General features: G+C 42.5%; 1 protein-coding gene across 1 annotated transcript in view; it reads left to right on the forward strand.

Annotated features, from left to right (window-relative positions):
• Nucleotides 1–13737, forward strand: part of RPL10A (ribosomal protein L10a) — a 31105-nt gene that overhangs the window by 1194 nt on the left and 16174 nt on the right. The window contains exon 2 of the mRNA XM_044076582.1: nucleotides 4108–4182. Coding sequence (XP_043932517.1) covers nucleotides 4108–4182 — 75 coding nt within the window. The remainder of the gene's footprint in view (nucleotides 1–4107; nucleotides 4183–13737) is intronic.

Genomic DNA, 13737 nt, shown 5'->3' on the forward strand with positions numbered 1-13737 from the left:
CTACTTATCTGCCTATTTAGTTGAGTTTGTTTACCAGAATGGTTCACTGAGCCGAATTGAGCCTATTTTCAGTGCAAGTCCAGGGAGAACACAATAAATTAGCAATAGCACTAAGTCAGCTATATAGGCATATGATTGCAGTACACTTGTACATCAGTACAAATATTAACACTATAAGGTGTGTGTAGTACATGTTACCACGGTTGATACTGAAAATAGAAACTTAATAGTATAAGAAGGGTTTAAGCTCTAGATGTATGCAGGGAAGAGATGCATTGGGGTTTGGTATAGTGGTTAAAGCATTTACCTCCCAGACAAAAGATAATGTTTGATTTTCACCCTTTGAGGCTATTTGGTTAGGTTTTAAAATTGCCTTACTTGCCTATGTACTATGTTAAAGGGCAGGTCTTTGCATCACCATCTTATTATTGGCTTGTAGACAAGGCTGGATTAAAAATGAATGCAGTCAGCTGTAGATGGCTATTGAGAGGGTAAATATTTACTGATGCAACTTGTTTTGGTTCAGTGTACTGGTCTCTCACTTTTTGTTTCTGTAAGGTAAAATGAATTGCCTCTGTTTTTAAATTTCTTTAATTGCTCCAGTAAAGAGTCCATGATAAACCTAACTCCACTTGACTTGTGGAGCATGTTCCATTATCCAGTGCTAGCCATAATTGTGACTTCAGAAATAAGGCAGGAGCAAGATAGTCAGGAGTTTGACAGGTCAGTATGTATGCAGAAAATTGAAAATTAGATTTGACACACAAATACATTTTCTTGGGGGGGGGGGGTGAACACCAGGGAACCTCGTTTGGCTAAGCTTCTGTAGGCCCTAGAGCTGATAGTCTAGTGTGTGTGTGTGTGTGTGTGTGTGTGTATATATATATATATATATATATATATATACATTTTTTTGTATGTGCCTTTTTGGCTTGCATTTCGTTGTATTTCAGTGAATATGGCATAATTGATGTCATGGTTGTGTATATTATCGGACTTTATTTTGGCACCGCAGCCCTAATTTGATTCGCATATTTACTTGTAGATGAAAAGGTATTGGAAATGTTTTTGTGCACATGTTCTGTTGTATTTGTAGAATACTATGTGTAATACATTTGGGTTGTTGTCTCGCATATTTTTTTTTAGTAAAAGCATGTAAAATTGCCAATTCTTTCAAATGTGCTGTCTGAATATTCTCTGTTTTTGAGTTGTGTAGCTGCTGCACCCCCAAGCATTGTAAAATCATTCTACTCAGTAGTGCAGCCTCATTTTGGAAAGTCTGAGTTGTTAAAAGGAAGTGTGTAAGCCTGCTGTGTTCTTGAGGTCACTGCTGTACCTTCAGAAATGTAAAATGCAGTTACTTTTGTAAATTGGTTTCCTTTGTCATACATTTCTGTATGTAATAGGAATGTAGATGGAGCCACAAATCTAGCTGTGTCTTGATTTGTGTGTGATCTGCAGTAAAAAGCTGTTTTTTGCATAGTTATCTGCTGTAGTAAGTGTATTTTGCTGGCTCCCCTCAAGCTGGGATTCCCCCTGTTCAGGCTGCTGGCCTTTTTATCCTTTGCTTACCTAATTCGTGTGTTGCCTATTTTGGCGCCCCCCCCCCCCCCCCCCGAGAGGGGTATCCCAAAAGACTGATGACGGGCTTAGTGGGGAGGGGGGACTTTATTTCATATATCTGTATGTTACACTTGAGTCTTAAGGTGCTGCCAGTACTGTACACCAGTAAGGTTATCAGTTTGTTCACGTAACACCCCCACCCCCGTCTAAGGTGTCCTTTGATCTCTGCATGTCTTTTAGGGGGAAGGTGTCAGTGATGTCTTTCACCTGGCAGTCCTGAGCCATTAATTGTACCCTGATAGCTAGCACACCCGATGGATGTCCTGCAGTTCTTTGGCTTGTAGTTTTTCATATATTAGAGCATTTGTTTTTTCTTGCCCTGAATTGTATGGTTTTATTATTGCTGTACTTGTAAGGTCATTGGTGGTGAGTGCCTTTTTATATTTTGGGTAGTGTAATGTTTGTTTTTATGTTGTCCTTTGGATGTCGCTGGAGACAAACTATTATCTGACAACTTTCTTAAATATGCAAAACTTGAGCTAGTTTGTCTTGTTTCCCCTTTGTTCGTGTCTGATGAGGCATCAGACTTGGTTTTGTCTGATAGAAAACTGTCCTGTGTAACTTTGATTTGCAGCTAGAATTTCTCCTTTACATAAACTTGCTTGTAGGTTTACAGGTAAAACCTGCAGCAGTCTACATTTTGTCACATAACCAAAATGGCTTTAGCTGGTAAATGGCTGGTTCTCTGTCACATGTGGAAAACTTGTATTTTGGAGCAGGTCGAGGTGGTGATTACTGATTTATAAAGCCCAAGATGATAAAATTGTAATGGAGAAAAAAACCTAGGCTACTAGGGAATGAGATGTGCGAGTATTCATTTTATTGTTTGTTGGGCGGTGGGGAAAAGCTAGTGAGCAGTAGTAGAAAAAGTTGTTGCTGTTTTGGGGAAAACCTGAAGATAAGTCTGCAGTTGTTGGTGAGCCACCCCAAAAGCTTTCTGCTCATGCACCCACCATTCCCTAAGCAGCACAAGTAGGGAAAAGTTGAAGCTGCTGTGGGGAGGGGTAGCAGCATAAGGTTCCACTGCATAGAGCTGGGGCATATTTGGAATTAATTTGGGGGGGGGGGGGTATGTTGCTGTTCTTCAGACTAACGGAGACCTTGAAGCTTGTATTTGGAAAGAGAAGTTGAGTAGTACATTTGAAAGAGGATAGGAGCCTGTTTCAGACGTGAAGTGCAGTGATCTTGTTCAGAGATACCAGTACAGCAATGCAGAGGAATGGCTGTGCAACACCTGTAGTGTGCTACATCTGTGAGCTGCTTACTGAAATGCTTTGCACTTAATGGGGGTGACCATCTGTGGTGGCAGAACTGGGTTGTAAGATGGTCCAGTAGTGGTACTTGCTATACTGTAATCCCTTTTTTTAGTGAATGGTTATGGACATTGACTCAGTCGTGTACTTAATATCGCTAGGGTTAATCAATACCCCCCCCCCCCAAGAAAGTTCTTAATGTTCCAGTTTGTTAAAACAATCCTTTGATTCACAGTGTGTTATATTTATTGGTGCTTTTGTCAGAAGTGTGATACTATAGTCTGCAGTTTGAGTATAATCTTCAACGGGTAGCACACTTGCCTTTGAAAGATCACAAGGCTGTGGGTTCTATTCCCACACCAGGTACTTTTTAACAGACACTAGAGTTCAGCATGAGGTGCACCACTGTGTCGACCTTTTAGATGTTAATGGTCTAATCTGCCTGAGTTGATAACTCTGGTGGATGTAAAGGATCCCAAAACACTTATTAAAAAGAAGGAAAGTTTCCTGTGCCTTGGCAAAATTCCCCCTAGTTGGTTTGATTCATCACCTTTGGTGTCTCCGAAGAGTAAAGTGCACCTTTGTTGCTATGTAACTTGTTAGCCACTGATTTTGTGTAATAAGTAGCAGTGGCCTATAGCAGAGTCATTTGCGTTTGCATGGTACACAAGTTGATGGATTTATTTTGATTTTTAGGTTTTCTAATGAGTGGGAATGAAAGTTCCATCCTCCACACACGCACACTCCTTGGTGTTTTGTTTTTCTCTCTAGTGTAGTAAATGGATTTTGTGCTGTGGAAAAGTATGATTACTCCTTTATTTCTTGTTTGCCTCTAGTAAGTGGTTACATTTTCTGAAACTAATCATAGATTTTTAGTGAAGTGACAAACAAAACTGGTCAGGTAGTTAGAAGTGTTTGTACGAACAGGACATCGTGGTGATGTCTGCTTGTGGTAAAAGCATACATATGCCATCTGCCATGCTGGTGGAGTGCTGGGGTTGTGTGGCGTTTGAGTCTTGTGGGGGACTTTGAAGATGATTAGGCAACATTGTTCCTCACTGAAAAGTTTAAAAATATGGCTTAAGTTTATAAGTGACTGCATTAAAATATAAGCAGCACAGTTTTTTTTTTTTTTTTTTTACTATCCGATTTTTGGTTAGTGATTCTGTTGCCTGCCTCATAAGTCGGTGTGTGAAATGGTTTTCTCATGTAACTTATTTCTTACTTGCAGTAGCAAAGTCTCTCGTGATACCCTCATTGAAGGTGTGAAGGAACTCCTTCAGGGATCCCAGACAAAGCAGCGCAAGTAAGTTACTTTTTGTATTTATTTTTATGTTTTGCCATGATTGCTGTAGACTTTGGTAGTTAACACCCATGCATGTTTGTGTTTGATGTTTTATCAACAATTTGGTGGTACACAGTACAGTGGTTAAAGCCATGTCCAACCCGGAATTAAGGGACATGCTGTACCTCAAAAATCCAAATCCCATCGAGCTACACGCTCGAGAGACTTGAACCTCAGCACTGAAATAAATGGGACATGCTGGAGGGGCAGATTCATAACCCAGAGGCTCCCTTCACTCTGGAATAAAATCCCAGTCCAGGTTAGGCAGAGTCCCTCATTTCCTCTCTTCAAGAGGAATCTTGAGTGGATGGGAGATCGTAGGTTTACCCCGGGTATCATTTCTGTGTCACTATTAGAGGCACAGTATACTAACCTCAAAAAAGGGCATAGCAAAATTTAATTTAAAATGGGTGGCGAAAGCCAAACACACTCTGGCTAAGCTTATAAATGCCTTAGGGCAGATAGGCATGCTTGTGTCTGTGTTAGTTATGCCAATTGGTGCATCACCCCCGTCTCCCAGGTATGAGACAAGTTAACGCATTTATTGTTAAAGAAATACTTTTTTTATTCGGTTTCCTGTTATGTTTTGTTTTCACTTAGACCCTAGACTTAATCTAATAACGTGTTTTTTAATCCAGGTATTCAACTATACTCATCCCAAAGACATGCTGTAGGTGGATTGGACACTCTAAATTGGCCCTAGGTGTGAGTGCGTGCGTGTGCCTTCTGTGGAAGGTTGGGCGCTGGGCTGGCAACTCGACACCGTAAAACTCCACTGCCAGTCATGAGGAGACAGGTGATCCGCTGTGGCGACCCCCTAACCGGCAAAAGCCAGAAGAAGAATTCAACTATGCTTGCAAAAGTAATAGAAAATGTATCCTTTCTACATATGTTCTGTGTACTTGCAACCCATCCTCCACCTAAACCCAAGATTACAGCCTGTTAACTTAAACTTGCTTTTGTCTAGCCTTTTTCATAGGTTCATACTAGGCTATCTGCCCTGGGGCAATTATAAGCCTAGCCCGATTCTGTATGGCTTACGCCACCCCTTGATTTGAGTATACTGTGCCCTTTTTTAAGGTATAGTTTACTGTGCCTCTAATAGTGACACGGGAGTAATCCCTGGGACAAACCTACGATCCCCCATCCACTTATCGAGATTCTTCTTGAAGAGATTCAGTGAGGTGCTCTGCCTCACATGAACTGGAATTCTATTCCAGAGCGAAGGGAGCCTCTGGGTTATGAACCTGTCCCTCCAGCAAGTTCTATTTATTTCTGTGCTGAGGTTCAAGTCCCTCGAGCGTGTGGCTCTAAGGGATTTAGATTTACTGAGGTGGAGCATGTCCATTAATTCTGGATTTGACATAGCTTTGTATGTCAGGCATAGATCGCCTCGAAGTAGGCGGTATGCAACTGAGTAGAGCTGGAGTTTTTTTTAACCGAGCAGCATATGGCATCTGTTTGAGACCCTTGATCCTCTTGGTGAGATACTTTTGGGGTCTTTCTAATTGCTGCAGGTGTCGGGTAAGGTACATCCCAAAAGGGGCATTGTATTCTATGATGGGCCTGATGAGGGATGAATAAAGGGGCACAATTACCTCTCTTGATCTAGATGTGAAACCCTTCGTGATGTGGGCTATGTAGAAGGTCTTTCTAACCACTTTGGCAATGTGGTTTTCAAAGGAGAGATTGCTATCAACTTGGGTCCCCAGGTCCCTAATAACTTTCTCTGTACTTAATGGGTTTCCGCCTATGTGGTAATTTGTGGGCACATTGTTTTTACCAAAGGGTATGACTATACATTTTTTGACATTTAGCTTTAAACCATGGCACTGGCAGCAGTTATCTGTCTCTTGAGACCTTTTTGAAGGCTGTGTCAGCTGGCGAGTTGATTATGGCGCCCAGTTTGCAGTCGTCTGCGAACTTGGTGAGCCATAGTCCTCCCACGTTTGCCTGTACCTTGGAAAAGTATATACCGAACAAGAGTGGTCCCAGGACAGAACCCTGTGGGACGCCACTTGTGACCGGTTTCGAGTCTGACATGGCTCCAACTCTCACTCTGTGGGTTCTTTCTGAGCCAGTTTGCGACCCATCTTGTGACACAGGGGGTTATATTTAAGCTGGATAGCTTATCTATGATGCCCAAGTGGGGTATTGTCAAATGCCTTTGCAAGGTCCAGATAGGCTGTGTGGACTACCTTCCCTTCATCTATGGCTTTGGTGACTGTTTCAAAGAAATCAACCAGGTTCAAAAGGCAGGCTCTGCCCTTGACAAAGCCGAACTGGGTAGGATCTAGTGTCTGTAGGTCCCCAATGTCTTTGTTTTGAGCTCCATGATGATCCTGTCCATAGCCTTGCAGACTAAGCTAGTCAGGCTTATGGGGCGATAGTTTCAAAGGTCCGTAGAGGCTCCACCTTTGTGGAGTGGGACCACTGTTGCTGTACGCCATTCTGTGGGCACATATCCTGTAGTGAGGCTGAAGATTGTATAGCTGTTTTATTTGAGGGATTAGTTCCTCTTGTAGTTCATGTAGGACGCAACCTGGGATGCCATCTGGTCCCATGGAAGCAGTGTTTTTTGCTTTGGAGAGGGCAGCCTTCACCTGAGCATCTGAGATGTTTGGGAGGCAGCCCTCTGCCAGGATAGATACTTGCTCTTTTGGGGGGGATGGGGGTGGAGATGTTTGCACTGAACCTGTCTGCCAGGATATTGGCGATGTCTGTGGGTTCAAGTGTATTTTTTGTCGTTTAGAATCATCTCAGAACAAGTCTGGGAGTTGCATCCCAGGTTTCTAACATAACTGAAAAAAGCCTTATGATTGTCTTTGGTGTCCTGTGCAATTTTTCTCTCTAAGCTGGCCTTGGAGGATTTTATGAGGGATCGTAATTTTTTGCTAGTACTGATCAGAGATGCCTTCCCTATTAGGGATTTTGCTCTATCATGTAGTAGCTTCCTCCTTCTGTTGTACAATTTATTTATGGCAGGGGTCCACCAGACTGGACGCCTGCCTTTTGATGATTGGGTCTTGGTTTTGTTTGGGATAGCATGATCCATGCATTCCTGGAGATGTCCGTAGAATGCATTTATATAGGATTCTGCAGTTTGGGATGTAGTTTCCACTGGCCCTGGGGCCTTGAAGGATTCCACTTCGGTTTTGAGAAGTGAGAAGTTCGTTTTTGAGAAGTTTTTCACTGTGGTTTTCTGGGCTGGGGATGGGGTTGGGATGTGGACATCAGTGAAATTAATTTATGGTCTGATCTTACCAATGAGTGATATACTTCTGGTGTGGAGCATAGATTCCCCATGTTGGTAATGATCAGGTCTAGTATGTTGTCCCATCTTGTGGGAGTGGTGACTAGTTCCATAGCATTTGAGTTTATAATTTCCAGGAATCTTTGGGCTAAGGTGCTGGGACTTGAGTAGTGCTCCCAGTCAATGTTTGGGTAGGTGAAGTCGCCCAATATAATGGTGTTCGGAGAGATCTTCATGTTCTCCAATGTTTTCAGGAAAGCCGAATGGGATTCCTGACTGGTCTGTAGGATGCAATAAACTGAAAAGCAGTCTTGCCCACTGTTAGTTGCACATGGATGGTCTCCGATACTTCGTGCAATGCCACTAGCCTGGAGGTGTGGCTATCCTTGATAAATATGTAAACTCCCCCTCCTTTTGTGGTTCGGTCTGGGTTTTGGGGCTGAAAAGCATGATACGAGGTATTGCCTGGTAGTGCTGGGGTGCTCTCTGGAGCCTTGAACCAAGTTTCTGTCACTGCACAGATATCTATGTTCTCCATACTTAGGAGAGCTTCGAGTGCGTGCATCTTGAGGTTAAGACTTCTGGCATTTAGCAGCATTACCCTTAAGTTTCTTGTTCCTTGTGCTGTCTATGGTGGGTTTGACTTTTGAGCCTTGCCTAAAAAAGGCACTATGGGGGGTTGGCAAGAGCCTTTGCCAATATCCGAAAGCCCAGTGGTGACAGGTGCAAGCCGTCCCTAGCGAAGCAACGTGGCCGGTCGAGCATGTCATCCCAGGCTGACAGACACTGGATCCCCTTTGAATGACACCAAAATTTTAGCCAATTGTTAAAATCGATCATTTTGTCTTTGTACTGTGGCATCATTCTAGGTGAGGGTAAGATGCTGCTCAAGGTCAGGGTCATTTGCGTTGTAATGTCAGTATTTCTTAATACTAAAGAATGAAGTAAAAAGGCTGTTTACTATTTCTTAATACTAAAGAATGAAGTAAAAAGGCTGTTTACTAACTTTTTTTCCTTCCTCTATCTCCCATTAGTGTCCTTTCAAATATTATTGACATTAAGTGAGGCAAGTGTCTTTCAGTTCCCCAGAAGTTTGTCAGCAAAAGTTGCCTGCCCCTACTGTAGATTTGACACCCCTCCCATTCTGTTGTTCACTACTTAATACAGAGAGAGCATTTGGGAAGGCCAACCACTTAGGTTCTTAACCTCTGCTCTTCCTTCCTCTCTTCCCCTCCCCTTGCACTTTACTTAAAGCGCAATATATAACTTTTTTTTGTTTTGCTTTTGCCTCCTCTTAAAAGTACTCAATTGTATTTATTCTGCTGCATTTATTACTGCTTGGTAGTAGCCTGATTAAATTGTAACTGTTATTCTAAGCCTTTCGATTTAAGCACTTGGGCTTCAGACCAGTTGTTTTACATTAAGAAGGTTTGTGGTCGGCACAGTAATGACAGGACGGGTAGCTTACATCCTTCTAAATTGGGAATTGCTGGTTTGAAGGCTCTAAAAGTGCATTAGTTCTGGTTTAAGCACTTGGGTTTCAGACCAGTTATTTTGCATTAAGGTTTGTGGTCTGCACTCTTTTTTGGGAGGAGAGGTTAGGTTCTGCCCTTCTGAGCTGGGAATTTTTGGTTAAAGGATTATTGTGGCTGCTTATTTGAACTGTTTCTTTTTTTATTTTTCTGAAATTGGTGCACCCTGTTTGCTGTAGCATAGACTAGATTCAGGCATGCTGAATCTAGCTATGTTTGTATAACTTGAGCACTAATCCAGGCCATCTGTTTTTGGAGAAGGTTCCCCTGCACCCTAGTGTCAGGAGTGTGCAGTTAGAAGTTGCCTGATTGAAGACTGCTGGAACAGGGCTCAGTTTTTACTGGTTAATTGGGTTGTTTTGTCCGGCTTTTTCCAGTTAGGGGTTGCCACAGCAGAACTCCAGTCTGCTAATGATTGGCAGTAGATTTTCACGAATGCCGAGGTGCCAGCTCAATGTCCAACCTTCAACAAAGGCATCCCCATTTACGCATGTCTTTCCAACGCCACCCAGCCACGGGGAGGACATGCAGACTCCAGACAGAAGGCACTCCAGCCAAGAATCGAACGGGAGAACCTCTTGCTGTGAGGCAGCAACGCTACCGCTGCACCACTACAGCATTTACTGGTTAATTGGGTAATTTAAATTTGTTTGCTTTGTTTTCTATTGTTATATAAAAAAATTTTAATTTTATTCATCTGCATTTGTGTTTATTCCTACTTTATTGCATTTATTCCGCTGCATTTATTACTGCTTGTTACTAGCCTGATTAAATTGTAACTGTTATTCTCTAAGCCTTTGGTGAAGCACTTGGGCGTCAGACCAGTTCTTTTACATTAAGAAGGTTTGTGGTCTGCACTATTGTGACAGGATAGGTAGCTTACATCCTTCTAAGTTGGGAGTTGCTGATTGAAGGCTTAGTGTCTGTTCTAAGAGTGTATTAGTTCTGGTTTAAGCACTTGGGCTTCGGGCCACTTATTTTACGCTAAGAAGGTTGTGGTCTGCACTCTTGTGGGAGGAGAGGGTAGATTCTGCCCTTCTGAGCTGGGAGTTTCTGGTTAAAGGCTTATTGTGTTTGCTTATTTGAACTGTTTCCTTCTGAAATTGGTACGCCTTGTTTGCTGTAGCATATACTAAATTCAGACCTGTTGAGAGCACTAATCCAGGCCATCTTTTTTGGAGAAGGTTCCCCTGCACCCTAGTGTCAGGATTGTGCAATTATAACTTGTCTGATCGGTCAGTTTTTTAGCTTTTTATTGGTTAATTTGTTTAAATCAGTTTGCTCATTTGCTACGATGCTTTGCCAGAGATGGCCTGCACCTTTCGCTCTTGGGATTCCAGATACTGGCTAAGGCTCTTGCTACCCCTATAGTGCCTTTTTCGGCAAGGTTCAAATGACAAGTTCACCATCGTAACCGGTACAAGCAAGCAAAATCTGAGGGTAATGCTATCCAATGCTAGAAGTCTAAACCTCAAAATGCATTCACTCGAGGCACTCTTTAAAAAGGAGAACATCGACATCTGTGTAGTGACAAAAGACCTGGTTCAAGCTTCCAGAGAGCACCCCTGCATTACCAGGCTATAATTCATACCACACCTTTTGGCCACCTAACCTGGACTGAAACATTAAAGGTGGATGCGTGTCCATGATCATTAAGGATATCCACACCTCCAGCCTAGATGCTCAGCATAATGTATCCGAGATTATCCAAGTGCAACTAACTCTGGGCAAGACCACAATCCAAATTGTAACTTGCTACAGATCCCCACCATGCCCAGGATTCACACTCCTTTCTTGATGCACTTGAAAATATTAGGATACACCCCAACACCCTAATAATGGGCGAATTCAACTACCCCACCATTAACTGGGAAAACTACTCGTGTACCAACTCTCTTGCTCAACATTTTCTGGAATTCCTAAATTCCAACACCTTTGATCAACTTATCCACACCCTCACCAGAGGCAAGTGTCCTAGCCCTAGTCATTACCAACGTGGGCGACTGGTGTTCCACACCAGAGGTCAATTCCTCGTTGGTCAGATCCGACCACAAGCTAATCAGCCTAGACATCCACATCTTGCCCCCACCCCCCCCCATTAGGGAAACCACTGAAAGTTCTCCAAAGCCAACTTCACGCTTCTTAAGGCAGAAGTGGCAAACTTCGCAACACCCGTACAGACTGACAATAGAGGTACGACTGAATCCTTCACAAATGCCTTTTATAAGCACTTACACGAGTGCATTGATCATGCTATCCCTAACCGAACCAAGATGCTATCCTCCAAAAAAGGAAGCCAAGCTGGTGGTCCCCTGCCATAAACAAACTCTACAACAGAAAAGATACTGTTGCAAAAAGAGTAAAATCCCATGACTGGAAGAACTTCCCTGGTTAGCCTCAAGAAGCTGAGATCCTCCAAAGCTAGTTATTAAAACAAAATCACCACTGATTGTAAAGGCAACCACAAAGCATTCTATAGCTATGTCAAGAATCTCAATGGCAACACTCTGATCTGCTCTGAGTTACAGCACAATGGCACTAAATATACAGAACCAGATGTTGCCAACATCCTGACAGATAAGTTCAGTGCTAACTTACCCCCCCCCCCATCTGTATATACTAGAAGAATGCAAAGTTCCTGTAGTCACGGCTGCACAGGTAGAAACCACACACTCCAAAGCCAAAAACACAGCATCCGTGGGACCGGGCAGCATCCCAGGCTGTGTTCTACTCTCTAATTGTAGATAAAATCACTAAACTAGGTATAAATGTCACAAGATGGGTTGCCAGCTGGCTCACTGACAGAACCCACACTGAAAGTAGCAGACTCTAAATCCGACTTTAGACCAGTGACACGTGGAGTACCACAGGGTTCAGTCCTGGGTCATTTCCTGTTTGGCATCTACTTTTCTGAAGTATATGTTAACACAGTCTTTGGCTAACGAAGTTTGCAGATGACTGCAAACTAGGAGCCATAATTGAAACTACTAACTATGTGGACATCCTACAAAACGGCCTCACTGAGACAGATGCCTGGTGTTAAAGCCATGGCCTCAAGCTCAATACCAAAAAGTGAATAGTCATTCCCTTTGGTGTAAACTCTGTATCCGTGAGCTAACACATAGGTGGTGGTGGTGGTCTACTTAACACCACAAGTGTGAGACCTTGGGATACAGGTGGATAGTAGTCTCTCCTTTGATAGTCACATCGCCACAGTAGTCAGGAAATCCTATCTGGCACACCATCACAAAAGGTTTCTCATCCAGTAAGAGGTAATTGTTCCCCTCTACTCGTCACTCATTAGACCCATTAATAGAGTACAATACCCTTTTTGGTATGTACCTCAAGACATCTACAACAACTGGAAAGGCCACAGAAATGCCTCACAAAGAGGATTACTGGCCTCAGGTGCCCTACGCAGACACTCAAAAAATTCCAGCTTTACTCCGTCCTATCTCTGCCTAACCTACAAAGCTATGTCAAACCCAGAGCTGTTGGACATGCTCCATTTAATGAAATCCCAGTCCCTCAGAGTTGCACGCTCTATAGACCTAAACCATGTCACCACAATAAACAGAACATACTGGAGCGATAGATTCCTGTCCTAGAGACTGCCCATACTCTGAAACAAACTACCCATCTATATCAAACAAAGCTCCTCATTAGCACTCTTCAAAAGAATCTTGATTGGATGGGAAATTCATCCCTGTGATCACCTCTGTGGCTCTGCCCGACAAGGGCACAGGAAAATTAATTTTTTGGGGTGGCAAAAGCCAGGGTACCTATTTGGCTAGGCTTGTATAGGCCCTAGGGCTGATAGCCTAGTACCTACCTATGAACCTAAAAGCCCACTTTTTTCTTGTACAGCTGTATTTCACAAATGCAATTGATTTTTATGTAGGCTCTGTCTCACATTTATTCACTTATTTGTGTTGCCTGTTATCTTCCTGATCATCTCCAGACCTCAGTTCAGTTCAAAGGTAGTCCTGATTCTTGTAGTAAACTCCCTGTTTTGTCTGTTTTCCAAGTATTTTCCTTTGGAACAGTAGAAAGGTTTCACTGGCAAAGTTTCTCCATGTGCTTAATTCTCAGAAGAATGAGAAGCAGTGACCCCTTCTAAATGGCTCGCTTTTGTATTTCTTCCTTGGCCTTTTCTGCTTCAAAAAATTACTTTGATTCTCCAGAAAAAAAATCTGAAGACTGCTGCATACAGCAGTTTGAATCTCGCACCTGCCTGTCAACATTCCCTGACTGTTGGAATAAATTCTTTCCCTTCTGCATGGTGTACAGGAATAATTTTCCACAAATAAGAACAGTTTCCAACTTTAATAGTTTGTCCTTTTTGCCAGTTCCTGCTGTGGGATACCAGTCCAGTTGCTTATTTTTTGCCTTCAAAAAATCTTTTTTTTCTTCCTGTTCAGGTACAGTAGAAAATTTCATTTCTGAAAATGCAAAAAAAAAAAAAACACACATTTGAATAATCTGTTTCTTCCATGGTTTCATTTTATTTTCAGTTCTGAACACACTTATTACTGGAAGTCGTCATGCATCAAAGCTGGAACTTGAACTGCTTTTTTTCTTCCCATTTGGTATTTCTCAATCTCCTAGTTTTTTTCTTTCTCTTTCTTTTTTGCTTACATCTAGGCAATGTACTCACTAGGCCAGTAACTGAATTTAATGAAAGTGACAAGAGTTCCTGGCCCCTTGTTTCTCAGTTTTTCTTTGCACAAA

The sequence above is a fragment of the Protopterus annectens genome, chromosome 7.part0, assembly GCF_019279795.1.
Source record: "Protopterus annectens isolate FY-2018-M chromosome 7.part0, PAN1.0, whole genome shotgun sequence".
NCBI lineage: Eukaryota > Metazoa > Chordata > Ceratodontiformes > Protopteridae > Protopterus > Protopterus annectens.